The sequence below is a fragment of the Budorcas taxicolor genome, chromosome 10 (genome assembly GCF_023091745.1).
Source record: "Budorcas taxicolor isolate Tak-1 chromosome 10, Takin1.1, whole genome shotgun sequence".
Classification (NCBI taxonomy): Eukaryota; Metazoa; Chordata; class Mammalia; order Artiodactyla; family Bovidae; genus Budorcas; species Budorcas taxicolor.
In genome coordinates, this window is record NC_068919.1 from 50000210 (window position 1) to 50023068 (window position 22859).

Consider the following 22859-nt stretch of genomic DNA (forward strand, 5'->3'; position numbering starts at 1 on the left):
TATTTGGATTCCTTTGTGCATTTTTTTTAATGATTTTTCATCTTTGCGGAACATACTCATTTACTGAAGAGCTGGCTTGTGCTTTGGCAGATGTCTTACTTGGTTACTGTTCTTAAGGATGTTGGCAAAAGTTTGAGTTGTAAAAGGCCCTTGGCTTTGCAGACCTTGCTATCTGTATCCTGACTACCATAAACTGAGAATCAGGACCTCTAACCTCCTACCATGCTGGGTGAGGTGTCCTTCTTTGCTGCATTGTGGCATTCTGTTTGGGGCTTCCCAGGTGGCGCAGTGGTAAAGAACTTGCCAGCCAACACAGGACACGCGGGTTCCATCCCTCGGGTGGGAAGATCCCCTGGAGTAGGAAATGGCAACCCACTCCAGTATTCTTGCTGAGAGAATTCCGTGGACAGAGGAGCCTGGTAGACTGCAGTCCATGAGGTAATGAGTCAGACACGACTGAGCGAGTGCACATGCAGGCGCAGCATTCTGTGCATTCTCTGTCATAGCATATATCACATCATGGTATAATCCTGCCCCACCCAAGCCAAGCTCTTGAAAGAATCGTCCATTCCCAGTGGCTACTTCAGTTCCCATTCGCTTATCAACCTGCTGCGTTTTGTCCTCAGCGCCCCAGGGACTGTAATCCAAGTTCTCAGGGAGCTCATAATCTAGTGGAAAGGAAGAATGCCCACAATCATAATACAATGGTATTTGTCCATAAACTATGAATACAGTGTAGCTAGAAACTCAGAGGAAACGCCTATGTGAGCCAAGATGATTTCCCAGAGGATATATGCTTGAGCTGAATTTTGAAGTTTTGGTAAAACTTAGCCCAAACTTACTTTTACTTTTAGATATAATTTAACTGCAAGGCAGTTTCTTGACTGTTTCATGCTGTTATACTTTGATGCCAGTGGGAATCCAATTTCCTCTGTCTGGATTGCCCTTCTCTCTCGGTTCTATAGTGCTGAATTTTATTGATCGCCATTTTCTTGAACTTGTGTATAGTAAGTATTCAAGAAACATTTGTATTTTAGTCAAGGGTGTGTGCTTTGAGCGGTGGCAATGTGGCTAATTTCATGAGATAATACACAAAAGTTAGTGTCATCACATTACCCACACCCATAACGTGTAACTTTTAACGTCTCTGATTCTAAGGCCCTTGGCAGCATGTCTTCCTCCTCTCACCCCCAGAGAGAAGTTTGCTTTCAAAATCTAATATGCATTTGTATTTTTAGAATATAAAATATACCCACCATGTTTTGCTCAAGTGGGAAAAGCACAGCTTAGCTTTGAAGTGTATAAGCAACACATTATAACTCCTGGCACAAGAAATGGATTCCTAAAGCTCAATTTAGAAGTTAAATGGGGAGGCCCTAGCTTCTTTGTATGTGTGGACAAGTATTTTCTTTAGCTAAATCATCAATAGTATTTTTTTGTCTGATTATTTCATAATAAAAGGTAGAAGTTAAACATTTTTCTTTTCCTGCAGCAAACATCCAGATCAACATTTTTCTATAAATTTCACAAAATACTAGTTCCATAGGTTTTAAAATAACTATTCAAAAAAATAAGTTGGGAGGGGATGTGGATTCCAGGGTCAAATAAAAATGCTGAGCAAAAGTCAAATGGGTTTTTGTTTATTGACTGATTTTTTAAAAAATCAGGTTCTTCTAAGTGCATCTAATACTGTATATTAACTCTGACTGTGCTCTCTAAAAGGGTCTTATAGAGTGCTCCCAAACTAGGAAACTCCTGTTCTCCTCTGTCCCCTCCATCCGAGGGTCTAGATTCTGTAGAAGCATTGTGTATTGCTGTGTAGAAGGTGTATACCTTTGTAAGATCCCCAGCCAGGGATAGGTTCCCTTACCTAAAGAATTCTTACAGGTTTGGAGCTTTACAGCTACTACACTTGTCACCTATGAAGCATGGATCACAGAGGTTCAGAGGTCAGGCATTCAGCCTGCTCTTTCAGTCTTAACATGCATCTCTGCTTTCTATGAGTGTGGTTACCAACTATGTTGATCTTGTATCCCAAACTGAAAAATCTTGAGTAAACATTCATAATATGGAAATATTTATAAATAATGCAAATATTTTACTTATGTTTCTATGTTTTAAAATAAGCAAAAATTTAAAGGGATGAGTAAAAGATTAATGGGACCTACAGTATTTCTTCCCACATTCCAATAGGTCTTTTTGCACACATCTTGGTGTGTACCCAACTCACTTTGTAAACCTCTGGCTTTAGAGACATAATCTACTTATCTTCCCAGTCAAGGAGCTTTCATCCTCCCCACATTCCTGAGTTAAGTATGCTTTCCGATGGAACACCATAGCTGTTGAAGAATGCAGGGCACTCTTAGGTACTCACTTCTGAAGGCCTCCCAGATAAAGTAAACAGTAAATGGAAAAAGCAAGTATTAATAAATATGTGTAGCATGATTTCTTGTGTGTGAAATTTTTGAAGTTTGTAAAGATACATAATTTATGTATAGAAAGTGTCTACTTGATACATTGGAAACTGTTAAATTATTTCTCAGCACTGGAATTAAGGGTCTTGGGAGAGGAAGGGTTTTTTTTTTTAACTTTTTTCTTCCATATTGTTTGAATTTTTATGAAACATTCTTTTTATAATAAATAATTTAAAAATGACTGCATATAGTGTGATGTCAAATATAGTGCAACACATTGTCATTGTTGATGGTTGAAGTTGGGTGATTGGAAAATTGGCTTCCTTACTATGTTTCTACTTTTATGTATCTTTGAATATTACCATAAATGAAAATTTAAAAATAAATGCACCACAGAAAGAGTCTATAGAAATACACCACATAGTAATTGATTGTCTTGGGAATGGGAAGAGAGCTGAGGAATGGAGCTTCAGATACCTTTTCCCCGTAAGTTCTTATGTTCCATGAGTGTGTGTTGCTTTTAAGGGGTATAAAATACTTGTTTGACTTCCCACATACTTAAGGAATACCAGAATGGATGCACAAGCCATGAGTGTTTATGGGTAGGGCTCAGCTGTAGCATAATCAGATCTTGAGGCTTGTTTTATATTAGGATTCTTGAGCTCGATAGATAATAAACAAAGGTGAAACTCCAAGGCATGGCCAGGCAGCTCTGCACTTCCCTAGCTGCGTCAGGGAGAGCACAGCTGAGGGTTTGCTGTGAACGATCTGCACGGTGAGCCAGTTCCCAGGCTCTGTGACATGAAGGGCATAGAGTACCTCGTGATAACTCTCACGGTAGGGTCCAAGGGAGTTAATACATAAAGGATATTTTCTGTTGCCAGATGCAGTGCTGGGCTGCATTCACAGACGTAGAATCTGTAAGGAGGAAAATGATGGTTCATTAACTGTGTGACTTTTTAAAGTTAGTTAAGCTTTAAGCACCTCATCTGTGAAACAAGGATGATAATATTAGCTACCTCTGGGACTGTGATGAGGATTAAATGAGAAGGTTTGTAAGGCACCTTGGATATGGTGAGCACTCAGATGCCAGCTCTCCTTGTTTTCATGTGAAAAACTGCTTATTGAGCTGAGAACATTTAGCTTGTGAGCAAGTGTTCAAGTATTTTCTCAAACAGCCACGTGGTTAGGGATGGTTGGCCTTTGGTTGATGCTGTCACTCTTGCAAGTTTAGGTGTGGGCATATAACCCAGTCGGCCCAGATATGCGGGGATTCTGACTTTCTCTGGTGGTTGTTAAGTCTTAGTGTGCTGCCTGAGGCTGCAGCATCCAACTTGCTATCAGCCTGAGGATGAAGCCAACATCAAGGTTGATAGAGAGAGGGGGAAAAAAAAACCCACTTCATCTTAATGATATTAAAGAGCTGCTGAATCAACCTTCCCCGAAGCCCACGCTATCTTGGGACTTCCTGTTTGTTGAGATTTTTTTTTAATGTTTTTTTATTTAAGCCAGTTTGAGTTAGCTTCTGAAATCATAATGATAGAAGCGGTACCAGAAAGTATTTGTGGTAGGGTTGGTGGCATTTATTCAGTGATAGTCATTGAGCACTTTGAAACAAGAAAATAACAAGAGAGGAAGTTCTGACACGTGAGGAATGAGGAACAGGAGGTTCTAGAAAGATTAGCAGCCTGAGCACATTGTGCATTTTTTCTACTTGCAGCTTAACCCACCTGCCTCTCCTGAGCAGAGGAGCTGCTGGGGCCTCCAGGAGGCAGACAGTGCCTGGAATGTTGGTGAGGTGTTACCATCCTGACAGAGGACGTGGGGGTGGGGGAAGTCCTTGGGAGTGTACCTGGTTTCCCTGGCTCCTGAGAACCTGAGCAGGTGAGTGGAGTTGCTTCCAACCCTGAGTTGAAAAGGTGAAAAGACCAGGAAAGGCTTCCTTCTCGTGCTTCGCTGGAGGACTGGCAACCTGTGTGCTGCTAAGCTGTGGCCAGGGGAAGTTGAGACTGCTGTTCCTTCCACTACTTTGGGAATGCTCCCACTTAAGATACCCTAATATGGGACAGAGCCCGAAGGAACAAACAAGGCAAAAGAAGCTCCCTTATGGGGCCCAGGAGCCAGAGAGAAGGATTACAACAGAGCCTTCAGAGCAGAAATAGCTGTTGGCATAGATAACTTGAACCAAAAGAATAAGAAAACTTGAGATTTAAGTGCAACACACATGCGTGCACGTGCAAGTGCGCACACACACACGTACACTCTGATTTTCTGAGACCAAAAAAGATTTTGATGTAAAAATTTCAAGAGATGAAGGAGAAAGTGGTCACGGTTGATGTCTGAATTAGTATCGTGGAAGATAAGAGAAAGACACCTCAAAGCACGGTGCAAAAACACAGATATAAATCAGGAGATGGATAGACACCAAGAAGGGGGTGGAGGATACACTAGAAGAGGCAATCAGTAATATAAGGACAGTTTCTTAGCTGATGAGAGATTTGCATCTCACAGAGTTCCAAGAACGATTGATGATAAAAAAATACTCCTAGGCATATTATATCTCTGAGCTACAAGAATAGAAAAAAATCTTATGAGTTTCCATAGCAAAGAACAAGTTACTCCTCAAGGAGGAAGAGCCATCCTAGTACTGAACTGCTTGTCTACAAACACTGAGTGCTGCCACCAATGAGAGAAAAGGACTCTATGGAAATTGAGTGAACTTTCAGTTCACTCAGCCTTCCAAAATAACTCAAAAAATACATTACCAGTTTCTTTTACTTAGTGACCAAATAAACTCAGAGTCACAGTCTCCATAAGAATGAGGAAGGGCCAGGAGAATGTAAAATCTTAGAATGGTAGAAGTGATCATTGCCCAAATCAGGGTGTATTACTAGTACCTGGATGGACACAGCGCCTGGAGAAGCTCACCTCTCTGACTGAGGAGTGCTGCTGGGCTCTCCACTCTGTGAAAGCTTGTTCTTTTCCTGAATTGATCACATCACCATCTGCCTTGACAACTCCTCTAAAAACAGTCTGGAGCTAAAAACAGAGAAGCTCTGCAAGTCTGGGCATTGCAGGTGGGTGGGAAGCAGGGAAATGTTCCAAAGGTCTCCTTGGGGGCATTAGCTGTGGGACTGGCAGGGCAAGTGGATGTATTCTAAGGTTTGGAGTGAAAATGGTGAAAGAATATTTTCATGGGAGAAATCTATGTCTGGTTTTCAGATAGCAAAGTAAAGTAATTGCTATCTGATTATGAGCAACAGGAAAGGGACACTAGCAGGAAATATAGGGAAAATTCACAAGACAAGTCATGTTAACAAGATGAAAAGGGGAAATAATATCAATTTAATCAGTCTGCAAAAACAAATACAATGAAAAGTAGGAAATAAGGCAATAACTAAGATAAGATAGAGGGGCACAATTATTATGCTAAATTTGAAGGGACTGTTTCCCACTAAAAGAGACACCTAGACTGAGCTGGAGATAGAAATCAACATCTAGAAGGAAAATGTCTAAACCTTCTAAACAAAAAATTATAAAGAAAGGGATGGACAAAGATGCTAAGCAAACATAACTTTTTAAAAAATAGCAAATTTAAGAGTAGACAAGGAGAAATTTAACGTTAAAAGCAACATAAGAGGAATCATCTAACCATGTAAAGCGCATATGCAGAGTTAGCATTAGTTAAGACTACGTGTACCAAACAATATAAATGTAAAGACAACTTGATATCAGTTTTGTAGATTTCAAGACATATTTGTCCTTGACGGGGACGAGAAGCCATTAAACAAACAGACCCACCCATTGTCATGACCAGGGTGAGGGGGCTGAGGCACTTGCCTTTGGTGTACAGTTTACGGTGGCTCCAAAAACTCAGCTATCAAGAGAAACAATATTTTAGTGCAGTATTTTAAAAAATCAAAATTAATGCAAAAACCTATGATGAATGAAATGCCATATTTTATATGAAGACAGGATCACTGATTTTTTGTTGTTGTTGTTCCAAAATGACATGGTCAAGTATAATTTTTCCAGAAGAAATAAAAGATGTTAAGAGTGCGTGGGAATAGGGGGGTAGGGGCCAAAATATTCATTCGAATTTTCCCATAAGATGTTACAGAAAAACCCGGACAAACTTTTTGGCAGCCCAATACATTTGTGTAGGGTGGCAAAATCTTTGTTAAATTACCCCTGGGGCAGTACCACCTCAATTGGGACTTTAAGCATGGGAAGAAGCTGGGAGAATAGGAGAGGAAGGCGGAGAAGCAAGAGAGAGCTTTGAACCTTTCAGGGAACTGAAAGACGGCCCACATGCCTGGACCCAGGTTCTCAAAATTAGCACATATTAGAATCACCAGGAAAGCATTCAGGTCTCGCGATACCCAGACTTTACCCAGCCCAAGTTAATAAAAGTCCCTAGGACTTTCAAAAAGCTAGGCATTTTTGAAAGCTTCCAAGTCAGTTCTAACGTGCAGGCTGAGTTGGGACCAGGTGGACCATGATGTAGGGAGTGAGGGCGACTGGAGGGAAAAGGGAAAGCTACCGTATTGGTAATTTATTTGCGGCTTTTTTCCGAAGAGCATTGGGAAGTCATTTGAAAGGCTCAGAGGAGGAAAACACACCCTAGTGTTGTAATGAGAATGGATTGAAAGAGGATTGGGTACAGCGAGAAGAGGCGGAAAGTGGTCGCCAACATCCAGGTAAGAGTGTCAGCTTGGGTTAGAATGATGCCGGTGGAATCAGGGAGATGTAAACGCAAGAAGTATGGGTAGGGGACTTCCCTGGTGCTCCAGTGGCTGGTACTCCTGCTCCCAGTGCAGGGGACCCTGGTTCAATCCCTGGTCAGGGAACTAGATCCCACATGCTGCAACTAAAGACCCTGCATACTGCAACTAAGACCTGGTATGCTGCTGCTAAGTCGCTTCAGTCGTGTCTGACTCTGTGTGGCCCCATAGACGGCAGCCCACCAGGCTCCCCCGTCCCTGGGATTCTCCAGGCAAGAACACTGGAGTGGGTTGCCATTTCCTTCTCCAATGCATGAAAGTGAAAAGTGAAAATGAAGTCGCTCAGTCCTGTTGGGCCCTCAGCGACCCCATGGACTGCAGCCTTCCAGGCTCCTCCGTCCATGGGATTTTCCAGGCAAGAGTACTGGAGTGGGGTGCCATTGCCATAGCCAAATAAATATTAAAAAATTTTTTTTAAAAGAAGTATGGGCAGAATCCATAGGATTTGGTGATTGCTCTATTGTGAAGGGCCAAAGGCGAAGAAGTATTACGGATGCTCCACTCCCTACCCCCATGTCTGGAATCAGCAACTAGTGGTGCAGTAGATGCTACACACTGAGCCATAGAACAGACAGTTTGGGGGGAAGCAGGATTGGGGGGTGCAGGGAGGACACCACGGGCTCAGTTCTGAACCTTTGGAGCTTGTGAGACAGCAGAGGGGGAGCCGTCGAGAGTGGCAATTGCATATGCAGGAGTGCCCTCCACTCGGGGCACCCCACACTGCGACTCTGATGTGGGAGTGGTTGGCCCGCGTGCGTGGGAGATGAAGCCATAGAAGTGGGAAATGGCCTAGAGAGGGAGAAGCAAGTGAGCAGAGAAGGAGGCCTCGACCCAGAGGAGTGCCAACCTTGCCAGGCTGAATAGAGGGCGAGGAGCAGAGAGGAGATGGAGAGGTGGCGAGAAAACCAGCAGGGCACCAATTCCTGAGGCCCCAGAGAGAGCATCACTCACACAATGGCCGAGCATTCAGAGGACAGAGGCCCCTGCCAGCTGGGCTGAACTGGGAAGTGGCTGCCTGGGTGGGTAAATAAGATCCAGTTAGGCAGGGAGGAGGACATTCTGGAGGAAAGAAGAAGAGGAAGGAGGCATGAGAAAAGGCAGAGATGAGAAGTGTCAGGAGGGGGAGGTTTCCCCCTCTACTCCTCTTGAGTTCCTACAGCCGTGCGTGCTAAGTTGTTTCAGTCGTGTCTGACTCTCTGTGACCCCGTGGACTGTACCCCGCCAGGCTCCTCTGTCCTTGGGATTCTCCAGGCAAGAATACTGGAGTGGGTTGCCATTGTCTTCTCCAGAGGATCTTCCCAATCCAGGGATCGAACTTGCATCTCATATATCTCCTGAATCGGCAGGCAAGTTCTTTACCACTATCTACCTGGGAAATCCTTGTGGCTGGACTAATAATGAAGTTGACACAAGCTAACAGGAGAAAGAGAAACACTGAATTCATGCACAAGGCAGTCTCATAAAATGGGACCTAAGACGTGGCCAAAGCAGGCAACTCCTACACTCATTAGACAGACAATGCATTTGTGAGGAATTGACAGGACGAAGAAACTTAGATTTGGGGTGTTCCATTAGTAAAGAATATAAGCAGAGTTTGGTCTTGGGGTAGTAAATTAAACAAGTGACGAGGTTTGCTTATACAGGCTTCTCAGACCTAGCTCTTGGTCTCTGGTGATGAGGGTGCTCGTTCTACCTTCAGATCAGAAAGGGCACTTTCACAGGACAGATTTATTCCCTGCTTGTAGGGAGGTACAAAAGGGTATCCCTCTTGCACTGGCCATTTGCTAAATAACTTTATTCCAAAATAACCAATATGGCATTGTGGCATTTTGAGGGGCAGCCTATCCTGAGCCCCAACTGAAGGAATGAGGTTTGCTGGGGGCCATTTATCACATAGAGATCACTGGAATTCAAAAAGTTTGTAATATGAGATAAGGTAAGCATGTAGGTGGTGTCTCTGTGGATTGACTTCAGTATCCCTCTTTTTTAACACATAGTTTTCAGTGTGTACCATTTTTAAAGTCTTTATTGAATTTGTTACAATACTGATTCAGTTTTATGTTCTGTTTCTTTGGCTGCGAGGCATGTGAGATCTTAGCGCCCCAACCAGGGATCAAACCCAAACCCCCTGCATTGGAAGGTTCAGTCTTAACCACTGGACTGCCAGGGAAGTCTCCTCAGGCTTCTTCTTGCCCATCTATTTCCCATCCATCTGACCTCCCTTGCATCCAGGCTCTGTGGGAGAGCTGGCCTTGCCCTGGGTAGTCTGACTTCTTGCTTTGCCACACCAGAGATGTGTAACGACCACCAAAACTTTCAGTGTTTGTGGCAACATTATCAAGGTGAATATTGAGGACGGGCAGCTTTGCTCTGGAGGGCAGCACATTCATTTTAGTGTTGAATGGAATGCTTGTTTCCCTCTCTCTGACTCCGGGCACCTCAAAGAGCCCAGCTGCAGTGTAATTGATGCCCCATTTCTTTCCTTGTGCTTTCTTACAAGTAAAGCACAAACAGGCTTTTGCCTGAAAGGCAAGATGCCAGTGTTATCTTTCCTGAGTGGGCTCATAAATACAGATTCTTTGGAGGAGAGGTGAGTATAATCAGCGAACCAGCCAGCATTTTGCATGTGCAATGAACAGATGTGGCTGCATTATTCAGTTTCCCTATTTGACTTCCCTCCTAAGATGTTCTTCAGAAAATGTGATGTCGATGAACACATCTTCCTGAGTGAAAAGTAATCCATGCCAAGAGGAGTCTCAAATGTTCCTGTGAGCCATTTGTCATGTTGGTTGCTTATTGATTTCTCTGCCCCAAATGTTATGACGTCCTGTGTCACTTCAAGTTTTCCTACAGAAGATGAAATAATTTCTAATTATATTTTGTGTGAAACTAATTAGTATTGGAAAGTATGCTAGAGTAGAAAAATGGTTTTAACTCTGCCCTTTTTTTTTCTTTGTATTACGAAATGTGACATTCATACTGATAGTGCATGAAAAAATTCACTAAAGAACGGTGATAAAAATGAACACCTATGCAACCACCATCTGGAGTGACATGTGCAATGTTGCTGGCACCCAGAACTCTAATGTGCACTTCCTTATTTCAGATTACTACAATCTCATTCTTGGGCCAGGGGTGTTATTGATTTCACTTAGTACTTTACCACTTATCTTTTTTTTAAAAATAAAACTGGTTTTATTTTTAAACTTAATTTAATTAGAAAAACTTATTTTTGAAGTTTTGGCTGAGCTGGGTCTTTGTTGCTGAGCATGGGCTTCCTCGAGTTGCGGCAAGTGGTGGCTGCTTGCTCGAGTTGCGGTGCTCGGGCTTCTCATGGCTTCCCTTGTTGCACAGCATAGGCTCTAGGGTGTGTGGGCTCAGTAATTTCAGCCCATGGGCTTAGCTGTCCTGTGGCCTTTGGGATCTTACTGGGCACAGGATCAAATCCCTGTCTCCTGCAGTGGCAGGTGAATTCTTAACCACCGAGTCCTTTACCACCTATTTTGTCTGTCATTAATGGTACACTTTAGCTCTCCGTGTAACATACTACATATATATTTGTGTGTTTGTGTAAATGCATAAGCCCACAGTGCTTCCTTAAATTCTGCTGCCTCGATGCTTCTCTGTCTCCCTCTAGACTCAGCCTTATCTTGTTATGTGTGTAGCTTTGGGTCATCTTTTTTGCTGCTGTTTAACAACCATTAGTAAGAATATACCACAGTTCATTGCACTGCATGGGTGAATATGTGGACTGTTTTGGGTTGTGGTGTTTTCAAGGCTGATAGGAGTATCCTTTGACTTGTGCATAGATTCTACAGGGTATATAGCAAAGAATATATTTAAAAAGTGGTGTTTTAAAATTTTTAAGTTTAATTATTATGTTTTTGACTGTGCTGGATCTCCGTTGCTGTGAGCGGGCTTTCTCTAGTTGTAGTGACCAGGATCCTCATTCTGGTGGCTTCTCTTATTGTGAGCCTGGGCTCTAGGGTGTGCGGGCTTTAGTAGGTGCGGTTTGTGGGCCTCCAGAGCATAGACTCAGTAGTTGTGGTGCATGGACTTAGTTGCCCCAAGGCAACGTGGGGTCTTCCCAGAGCAGGGAAGGCATTGGCAGGTGGATTCTTAACCACTGGACCACCAAGGAAGTCCCAAAAAGTGATATTTAAAATTTTCTCTGGATAGTCAATGATAAAACATGCTAATCTAATGCAAAGGTTATCTTCTTGTAAATCTTAGTATTTCTGACATAATGGAAAACATTGTTCATTTTAGTATCTAATATTTCTAGACACAATAGCTAAAAGGGCAGTCAGATGCTTTTGCAGTCAAGAGTAGCATTCGGGACACAATATACAGCCTTGACCCAGCTGTCCTTCCTCCCCCACATCCTTTAGTTGTGTGGGTCTTTCCAAGGAAAATAAAAGTGAATCATGCAATTGATTTCATCAGAGGCAGACATCTCCTCAGGACTTTTGTCTGTGGGAGTCCTGTTCTGGGGAAGAGCATGTGAATGATGAGCTGTGTAGAGCTGGGGCTATGCCAAGGTCAGGTGAAGCTTTGACACGCATAGTGAGATTCTCTTCTCTGAATTACGCGAAACACAGATCCAAGTAATTGCCAGATCTAATATTTCCTTTGCATGCTCTGTGGTGGAATTTGCTGGTCAAAGCATCATTATTTCATTTATTCGGCAGTTTGAGATTTGATATCTAAGTCTTTGAGATAGTCCAAGTTTTCCATCAGCTTTTGTAGCAAGCATTAGTGAAAGAGGAAAATGGTACTTAAATAGTAATTTAATCATTACAGTGACCGACTGCCCAGCTTTTATGGTTATCATTAGTAGTTTTAGGAGAATTCTACTACTCTCAGTTTGGTTCAGTGAAATAATTGTATGATTTGTTTGATGGAAACTCTTAGTTTAAGTAGAACTTTTTTTCTTTGGGTGAGCTGAATGGTCTTGAAGGGTATGTGCTTTGGGACACACAGCTGTGATTAACTGGAATTTCACTTTATGGAAATACTAGTTATATTGTAAAGAAGTACCGTTCCAGCATGCTTCAAAAAACTGATCAGAACAAACTAGCAAGGAAATATGGAAAATTTGACTTAATTGTAAAAGACATTTTAAATTAGAACAGTGGATCTCAGATGGCTCTTAAATTTGTACTTATTTGCATATATTACCAATTAGTCAGAAAATTGGGAAATTTCTGGTTACACTAATATTTGAATATAGTTACATAACAGTTTTGAAAATCTCAGTTTATAATAGTGAAATGAGCTCCCTTTTAAATCTAAACCCTATTAAAGCTTTATGCAAGATTCTTTATGTAACTTTGGTTTCCAAACAAAGTAACCATTCCAGATACGGTATAAAATCATTTATTCTTCACACTGGGTCTTCATTAAAGCTCATCTGATCTTTCGTTTCAGTGTTTCGGAGTTTGCTTCACATCTCACAAAGGTTTTCTCCCGGGCTGGGTGAAGTACTAGATCATTCATGTTTTCTGAGCAAAATGTCATTCTGCATAGGAAACATCAAACATAGCACTAAGTTTTGGATGGAGCTTATTGAAATGTTTTGTCCTTTGTTAAATACTCAATTCATGTAACATAAACTTTATGCTATTAAAAAAAATAATAATAAACTAGGTCTTTATGACCGCAAATATTTTTATAACTTCAGAGAAAAACAAAACCCAAATCAGTTAAAGCAATCTGTGTAAGGCTTCCAGGAGCTCTTCATGGTGTGATATTTCACTTCTGTAAAGAACTCAAAGTCCTGGGGCAGTCCTGCTTTGTTCTGCCTTATACAGCTCATCAAAGATTTGAGAGTAACAATTGTTTCTTTCACTACATGACCCTGTCTCCAAGGCAAACATTCGCACTTTCTTCAACTGTTCCTCACAGGCAGGCTTCGCTCCCAGCCTTCCTTCTTTGGACACACTCCAGTTTGTCAATAGCCCTCTTAAAGGTACCTGGGCATGAGGCCACTGTCACCAGTGTCTGCCTGGCTCAGCACTATAAGCCTGCCCTTCCCTCTTATTTGATCTTTCAGCCACAAAGGACATCACCATGGGTTCTGGGTCTCTCTTGGAGACCAACAGCTGATGACTTTGACTATTGGTTTGGCCTGAGATGCTATTTTGTGTTACTGACTTCAATTGAATCTATTTGGGGAAAAAAAAAATAGCAATAGTCACAGAGAATTGTAGTTTATAGCTTCTTTTTTAAAAAAATTATATCTAAGGTCAAGTATTTACTAAATCAAACTTCTAAAATTAAAAAGTATTGTAATTATGGATACATTTGAAAAATTCAAATAGTAAAGAAATATATGTTCAGTTCAGTTCAGTTGCTCAGTTGTGTCCGACTCTTTGCGACCCCATGAATCGCAGCACGCCAGGCCTCCCTGTCCATCACTAACTCCCGGAGTCCACCCAAACTCATGTCCATTGAGTCAGTGATGCCATCCAGCCATCTCGTCCTCTGTCGTCCCCTTCTCCTGCCCCCAATCCCTCCCAGCATCAGAGTCTTTTCCAATGAGTCAACTCTTCATGTGAGGTAGCCAAAGTATTGGAATTTCAGCTTTAGCATCAGTCCTTCCAAAGAACACCCAGGACTGATCTCCAATATATAAAGTTGAGTATTAAAGGTCTTCTCCATCACCTTTCACTAATATGACTCCTCTCCCTGTTTTCATGGTTTGGTTTCTATCTTTCCAGACCTCTTTGTATGCATTTACACTTGTATGGGTGTTCATATACAAGCATAAAATTTGTTGTATGAATTTTTCTGAAAAAATTTCCTCATTATCAAATAACATACTTGGAAACCTGTTTGTGTAAGTATATATACATCTATTTCATTCTCGGATGGACCTAAAGATGATCATACTAAGTGAAGTAAGTCAAACAGAGAACGACAAATACCGTATGATATCACTCATATGTGGAATCTAAAAAATTATGCAAATGAACTTGTTTACTGAACAGAAATAGACTCACAGACATAGAAAACAAACTTATGCTTACCAAAGGGAGGAGTGAAAGGGAAGAATAATTTGGGAATTCGGAATTAACAGATATACACTACTCTCCATAAAGTAGATGAACATCAAGGACCTTAGCACAAAGAACTATATTCAATATCTTGTAATAACCTATAATGAAAAAGAATCTGGATAGGTGAATCACTTTGCTGTACACCCGAAATACTATAAATCGACTATATTTTAAAAAAAAAATCTACTTGATTCTTTCTCACCTGCTACATAACATTCCAGTGTATGGATGTACCACAATGCATTTAGCCATTTTCCTTTTAAAGGAGATTGGGATTTTCCGCAATGGGTTAGTATTTACAAACAGTACTGCAACAATCATTTTAGTGCATAGATATCCTTAGTGGATATGTTGAATATTTCTCCAGGTAGACACCTAGCATAAAACTCTGGGTCAAGATTCTGCATATGTCAAATTTTGATAATAGAAGAGACCAAGGGCTTCATCTACTCTGTTTACTACTGTATATCCTGTGCCCACAGCACTGTCTAGCATAAGATATATCTTCACTAAATGTTAGTTGTTGAATGAAATTCCCCTACAGAAGCTCTGTAATTTATACTTCCATGAATAGCATATGAGAATGCCCATTTCTCCACACCTTTACCAACTCTGGATGTTATCTGTGTTTTAACTCCTGCAAAACTAATGGGTGACCAGTGATAATTTCATTGATTTTTGGTCTGCGTTTATATGATTACTGAGGCAATCAAGTATCTTCTCATTTTGTTTAGCCAATCGCTTTTCATGTCTTGCTATAGAAAATCTTCTCTGCTCTCGGTCTTCACCCTACAACAGTCCTCTCACCCCTGACTTTGTGCTTTAGAGGAGGAAAGTCACCTCTCATTCAACTCCTTCCACAGAGGTAAAGAGCAAGTCACTTAACCTTTTTTTTTTTTTTTCTCTTATTGTTAGCAAAGAGATTAAGAGTGTGAGGTCTAATGTTTGCATCCCAGCTGTGGGATTTTAGTTGGTAAAAGGTACTCAGAAATTGGTAGTTATTATTAGCTGCATGAGGTACATATTATAATTCCCATTCATTCCTAAAGAACTGAGTCTCAGAGAGGAACAGTTCTTGTCTGAGCCTACATAGGTGGAAGCAGTGAAATCAAAATTTGACTTTAGGTCCAGCTGATGCAGAGGTCATTGGATTCTGTCTGCGTATTGCTCTTCTCACTGCCTGTCTCTCTGGGAATACCTCTTGGCCTCCCTGAAGCCTGCTGCAACATTTACCCACAGAACCAACCTGAACCGTTGTCTTTCTTAGACTTCTAGACCCTGCAATACTAGATTCTCACTATTCAGAGTGCGATCCATGGACCAGCAGCATCAGCAGCGCCTGGGAGCTTGTTACAGATGTAGACTCTCAGGCTCCATCTCTACCTACTGAAGCAGAGCCTACATTTTAACATGATTTCCAGATGATTCATGTGCACATTAAAGTTTGAGAAACCCTGGGATGAAGCAGATCATTAGTAAAATTAACGCATCTTGTTTTCCTAATTAGGTCCTGGAGTTTCTTAATGCCCAAAGCCACAACTCTGATATTTTTTTGGCTTCCTTCCCAATGCCGTTGGGTACTCCAAAGACCCATAGGAAGCACTGAGTTAAAAACTTAAAGAACTATAGGTCCCAGATCCCTTCCTTCCTTTTCATGATGTACCTCTTACAGCCCCGAGGAAGGCTGTGATGTGCATATATATTCATTTCCATCTCTACAACACTGCTAGATTAAAGAAAGTCAGATCAATGGGACCATGACTAATGGAGGCGGAGCTGTTAGAAACTGCAGAGGCAACGAATGGGCAATGGATCAGACGAACTAAGTCAGACCTGGGCTCAGACAATTGTTAGCAATGTCCCCAAGCTGTGTAACTCCCGTGAGCCTCAGGCGCCTAAGCTGCACAGCAATACTGCCTGTTTCAGAGGGTCGCTGGGAAGCTTCCTTGAGGTGAATGCTCTAGAGCCCCTAGTTCAAGCCCACGGTGCAGCAAGGGCTCTGTAACACTGCTCTCATCCCTCCCTTCCTTCTGCAGAGCTGTGTGGGTAAGCACCAGGGGAGAAGGCAGCCCTGTGTTTATACTATCATTCAGGTCGAGGCACCTAGAACTGTCATGGCGAGCGGCCTCTAAAACTGAGGATTTACTCTCTAGCTGAGAGAATCCGGGAGGGTTGATGCTTGGAAGCTGAGCTGCTCTAAAGGGCCAACAAGTCATGCAAGAATAGCTAAGCGCTGAAGAGGAGAGAATAAGTTTAATTTTCTCAAATTGATCATGTGGAGAAATCTGTTGGCTGACTGCAGAGCATGCTTTTAGTAATTGCCAGGATTTTGTATCCCAGGGAGATAAAATCTCAGAGTGCGGTTGTGTGAGGGACTCAGGGGACATAAATCTGCCACAGGCGGCTGCTAGCAGTGACACCCCAGGAGTAAGGGAGGAGAGCAGTTCAGAGGTGAGGGGCGTGCTGCTCTTCAGCTCCGCTGGCGGCACTCCAGAGAGAAAGCGGGCTGCTCGACAGAGGGCAGTAGGAAAGGAGAGACACATTTCCTGAATAGAGTGGGGAGGAGACAGGAGAGGGTCTGCAGAACTGCAGAACCACAGAAAAGCACGGCAGCCCTGGGAAAATATACCGAGCATCCCTTTGCTCTGCTGAGAGGACTAAGGGAGCAGCTGGACATCCTTTCTTGCCTTAACTCCCTGCCCTCAACCCACCCCTGCGTGTCCCAGGGCCCGTGGGCCAAGGGAGACATTCAGTCACACAGAACTGCACCTCCTGAGGGTAACCCGCTGGTCCACACCAGAATTTCCTAGGGCTCTTATTACCAAATGTGTGGTCCTCCATAGACCACAGCCAGTCAGAAGCTCTTCAGGTGGGTCTGGGAATTCTGCATGTTTCATAAGCTTCCCAGTGATCCCTTGGCATTCTAAGATTTGAAAGGTGCCACTTCAGTGTGAGATTTTGAGATTGTGATCTGCTAAAAGCATTTCTCTGGGTAAACAACAAAGGAGAAATGTCACTTTTGGGTCCCTGCTGTTCAAAATGTGGTCCTTGGGCCAGCACGTGGTGAAATCTGAAAAGCACTGGGCCAGTGAGTGGTTCTCAGACTCTGGAGGCAGGTAGCTGTTAACTGGGTGGGGGGCGAGGGGCAGAGGAAAGAGGCTAGATGGGAATCAGAGACCTGGGTGTAAATCTTGGTCCTTCCACCTGTGGCTTTGGGAACTCAGAATGGTCATTGCACCTTTCTGAGCATCTGTATGCCATCGTTGGAACATAACAATGCCCACTTCATAAGATAAATGCAAGTATTAAATTGTGAAAGTGCTGACGTAGGTAGATGCTCAACAGATGTTACGAGGAGGTTGAAATAGCACTCACCTTTGCTGTGTTTCTCCCACTTTGACTCGGATGCTCTTCAGAGCAAGGCCTGAGTGAAGGGACTCTCTTCTCCAGGGGATGATGGTTTGGACTGTATTCCAGACATTGGACCACACCATGCTGTTTTCCCACTTGAACTTGATCATGATCAGTTCCCCAATATCCACATCCAATGTTATTAGAAAGGAATAGGTTTCATTACTAGTAATTCCTTTGTTCCTTGAAGATACAAAGGAAACCAGATATAGTCAGTTGATTTGCAACAGCAAAGTGATGCTTAGGGACTTTCAGGATGTGTTAGATTTGCCTGAATGACTTGTGATGGTCTTTTCTTCTGCATTTCCCAAAGTGGTGGTGGACAGACTATTAATAGAGATAGCAATAGATGTGCCAGGATAAAAAGGGGTTTTCCAGAGCAGTAATACTGGGAAAACCATCTTATTTTCTGTGATAGCATGTTTAAAAGGTTGCAAGTGTTCTGCAGGGATGAATCTAGCTAACTTCGTTTAGCTCAGGCTTCCTAATCTCTAGCTTAATACATCAGGAGAACTGCCTCCAAAAAAGGCAGGTGTCTCTGCGCAATACAGCCCTCTGTAGGTTTGATCAACACACATGAGCACCACACTACAGTCTTCCCTCCAGATCAGTGCTTTTCTTCCTCCCCAACATAAATAGAAACTTCCATTAAAACAACAAGTATAGCAGTAATAGAAAACCACGTATAAAAGGGATGCACCTGTTTGGAGCAAAATTTAAATGCAGATCCTTAGGTTTCATTATCAGCTTTACTCACTAATCTCCAAGACATTAAAATGTCCCAATATTGACAGAGCAGTCAGGCACTCTTTCCACTACTTAGAACAATCCCTGCTCCCCCAAGGAGAGATTTGGGATGGTGCAGAGTTAACACTGGATTTAGGGTCAGACAGGTGGCTGGAGAATTCCCTGGCTCAGCTCATCTTAGCTCTTCCTGCAGGATGTTGCGAAGCACCGTTTAGGAATTCCACTAGGCTGGGAGCACCCTAAGGGTAGGGTCCTCTCTACCTCTAGTGCAGAGAACTGACACATCCTTGCTGAGTGACTGAATTGGTGGGATGATTGGAGGTTCAAAACCAGGGGTGGTTTTCGGGAGCCTGAGAACCGTTCCTGGAGCAGGTGAAGGCTGGTGTCACTTCCCAAGAAGAGCCCATGCTGAGGGTGGAGATGCTGAAATAAAGCGGCCGGTGAAGCTGGCCAGCCTGTGCAGGAGGCGTGAGGCCACTGCCTGTGTTGTGAGCAAGTGTGTAGCAGGGCGAAGGACCGCTGGGGAGGGCTGGCAGTGCAGGCTGACTGAATGGAGAATTCGTGCCAAGTTGAATGAGACCAGTTTTATTTCCGGGTTACGGTTTTCGGGACTCACTGGCAAGGTGCTCAGGGTCTTCCTGGGGACAGGAAGGTGTCCTGCGCCTGCTCCCAGCTCTCCTCCTAGACTGGCCGCCTCTGGTTCCCCTCTCCATTCAGTCCCTGTCGCTTCAGGCCCATCACAAACCCACGTGGCAGCAACATAAAGTAATTTTGGGACTGGGCGAGGCCGAAGAGGCGTGACAAGGTGCTGAGCTCGGGCGGACGTCCCATCTGACAGGGTGTTTGGGACACTCATACTGGGCTGAGAAAAGTAAGCTGTGCCTGGCCCGACCCTTGGAAAGGAGAGTCCATCCAGACGCTGTGAGAAAACTAAGCCTGTCCTCACCACGGACGGGGCTGTATCTCATACTCACAGAGTGATGGGGATCTTCTGCCTCTCCCCTCTTGTTCCGAGGAATGACACGGTGAAAGTCGGTTCTACAGGGTTCTCAGTTTGGTTGATGAACCGAATCTTGAACTGGTAATGATAAACTAGAGGGAGGTGGGATGGCGAGGGAGAGAGAAAGACAACATAAGCAGAAATTTTTAAAATAAAAAATCTTGTATTTTTTAAAATTTAAGAAAGCAGAGAGAAAAGTATGGATGAATAGATACCCCAGTTTTGTTTTCTGGGTGGTGGAATTCCGAATGTTTTTTTATTTTCCTTTTTTTCCTTCTCTGAATTTCTTTAATGTTTAAGAGGACTTATGTTTGTAATATAATAAGTATTATCCAGCAAAAAAAAAAAAGGCAAAATAAGAGTATAGTTGGTATTCTCACTAATTTCTACATGAAGTTCTGTTGCACTATTCCATGTATTTAGCAAGAGTCCCCATTTGTAAATGAAAGGATAGACTGCCTTTGAGGCCACTGACAAAAGCAAGAGAACACACTGCTATTTTCACTTTTGCCTGTAAATTTGATGGTGTTAGTTTTAGTGTGGGACAGAACAACAGCCAAGAAATATGCCCTGATGACCACATCTCTGCCTTCTGGGGCTTGGAAACTGGTTTTGTGGGGTTCAACAGCACATTTCCTGATAGAAATAAGACAACGAGTTCTAGTACCTGGACCTAAAATTGTCCTATCTTTTCAAGTGTCCAGAATGTCCTTCTGTGTTGTTTGGAATAGGGAAATTAATTTTATTCTTCTTTACCTAAATATAGCCTATATTTAGCTAATAAAAGCAAATTACTATCAGACAGGTGGTGTTAAACATTTCACATGGCATCATCTCAATTACTCATCATAATGACCCTATGCGGAGGATATTGCTATTATCAGCCTCATTTAAAACATTTTTATTTATTTTTTGTTGCACTGGGTCTTTGTTGCTGCACATGGACTTTCTCTAGTTGCGGGGAGTGGGGGGCCACTCTTTGTTGCAGTGAATGGTTTCTCATTTCGCTAGCTTCTCTTGTTGAGGGGCACATTCTCTAGGTGTACAGGTTCGGGAGTTGTGGTGCCTGGGTTTAGTTGCTCTGAGGAATGTGGAATCTTCCTGGAGCAGGGATCAAACCCATGTCCCCTGCATTGTAGGCAGGTGCTTTACCACTGAATATCAGGGAAGTACTATCAGCCTCATTTTATAAAGAACAAAACCAGGGCTAGAGAGGCGAAGTGACCTGCTCAGGGTCACATAGCAGAGTCTGTGCTCATGGCCTGGAACAATTGCCTTGCTCAGCCTGCACTGTTACATCAACCAGGTGTGGGGCTGTTTCCAAAATTATCCCACCTCATTTCCAAATAACTGATGGCTGCTTGGCTGCTGATGACTTCTTTATCTTGTTGTCTCCATATTCTCTAAGTAGCACTTTAGCTTAAACAGGCTTAATATGGCATGTCAACTTGATTGGTAGGACTGCCTGGGGCCCTATGTTGAGATGGGCTGTGAGACCATGTCTAGGCTCTTAGGAGGACTGCTGTCTGCCTTGGGCAAAGGATAGGGGATATATGATTACTTGTCATTTGCTTTTTCTGTTCTAGATAATGATTAATCTACTAATCCTGATACAGTGCTTGCACATAGTCGTTGCTTAATAAACATGTGTGGGATGCATGAACTGACCATTTGTTTGGGAATATCAGGATGTGTCTGAACATTAGGAAGATGGAAATCACCCCAGAGAATTCAAAGTCAGAGTTCTAAGCTTTGTTGTAGAATTCTTCCTGGAAAGCATAGATCATGGAACTAACCACTTGGTTATCCATTCCATGCACTCAGCATGTGGAAATTCACCATCCTCATGAATCAATCTACTTACTCCCAAATGGTACATTTCCACTGGAGGTTGGTAGCTATACACAGACCTGGCAGCAGCGGTGGCTAATGGCACATTGCCAACACATCAGCTGCAGGGTTCTGCTGTGCCTGTATTGCTGGGTTTCTGAGTTATTTACACGACTCTAACCTTTGGCATAAGCCTGTTTTCCCGTTTGGGTTTTGCAGTGGATTGGCTGCAGTCCTCTGCATAATAGGTGCTCAAATACTCCAGCCTGGAATAAAATAGTTAGATGCTCTCAAGACTGTGAGGCTGTGGGCGAGAAATAAGAGAAGGAGCGAGGGACCCCAGGAAGGTCCCTAAACCCTTGAGTGACAGTGGTGGAGAAAGAGACTCTGGTCTATCATCGCAGAAGCCTCTGGAGAGATCTTATGCTATTTGGGGGTCTGTCTAGGGAACTCTGTAACAAGTAAATAGTCTCATAAGTTGAAATGACACAAAAAAATCGAGACAAGACATTGGGGGTGTGGGGTAGAGTGTGGACAGGATGACATGAGAGAACTGGTCTCTAGTTAATTCCCAAACAAGGAGACAGAGAATCTTCCAGAGTATGCAAGGAACTCATAGCAACCAGTTTAATATGTATTCATTAGAAATCTACTACCCAGCCCAGTGCTAAAAGCTGCTGGGTATAAATGAATAAAACAGTGTAACTGGCTGTATGCATGGTAATACATTGACTAACATTTATTTTGTTTACCTGTGCCTGGCACTTTGTATTTTTATCTCGTTTAATCCTTATGACCGGTGATACTATTATTATTTCATGTAAGAGAAGAGGAAACTGAAGCACAGAGAGGTTAAGTGATTTTTCCAGTATCACACAGCTAGTAAGTAGCATAGCTATGATGTAAGTCCAGGCCCCCTGACTCCAGAACTTGAACTTTTAAATGTTTATACCCAGGACCAATAGCTTTATATACCCTAAGGAAAATGTTCATGTGTGGAAAGAGGTTGAAGTTCAAAGACATCGTAACAGAATTTTTAATTAAAAATAAATTTAAAACACCCTAAATATTCACCAATAGAGAAATGACTATGGACTAATAAGGACAATTATTATAATTACCATTTAGCTCTTTGTTTTGTTCCAGACACTGAACTATTGTTTCTCAAAATTATTTCATTTCTCTTTTCTACAACTTTGTAAGATGCCTACTTTAACCTCCATTTGCATCATTTTACAAATGAAGAAGCTGAAGCTCAGGAAATTTAAGTAACTTGTCCATTGTCGTGCAGCTATGAACTAGCAAAGCTGCAATTAGACTTTAGTCTGCTGATTCCAAGTTCATATTCCCAAACATGTGATTTACTCTTATGAAGTGATTAAAAGATATTTTTGGAATGGTTTCAATGCTTATGAAAGAAGTGGGGGAAAAAAACCCCAACCAGCCATCAGGATACACATTGTACATCTAACATGAGACTAATTCTAATAAAACAGAATGCACAGAAGGAGGGAGATTTGCAAAAATATTAAGTGATTATCTCTGGGGAGGGGAGAGAAGTGATTTTTATTATCTTTTTTGTGATTTTCTGCAAGTTCCACATTTTCTGCAA

At 42.5% G+C, this 22859-nt stretch overlaps 1 protein-coding gene across 1 annotated transcript in view; it reads right to left on the minus strand.

The window, feature by feature from the left end:
• Window positions 1–12607: 12607 nt before the first annotated feature.
• LIPC (lipase C, hepatic type) overlaps window positions 12608–22859 on the minus strand; it is a 166983-nt gene continuing 156731 nt past the window's right edge. Inside the window, exons 8-10 of the mRNA XM_052646971.1 lie at window positions 19392–19509; window positions 17635–17853; window positions 12608–12719 (exon numbers count right to left, since the gene is read on the minus strand). Coding sequence (XP_052502931.1) covers window positions 12608–12719; window positions 17635–17853; window positions 19392–19509 — 449 coding nt within the window. The remainder of the gene's footprint in view (window positions 12720–17634; window positions 17854–19391; window positions 19510–22859) is intronic.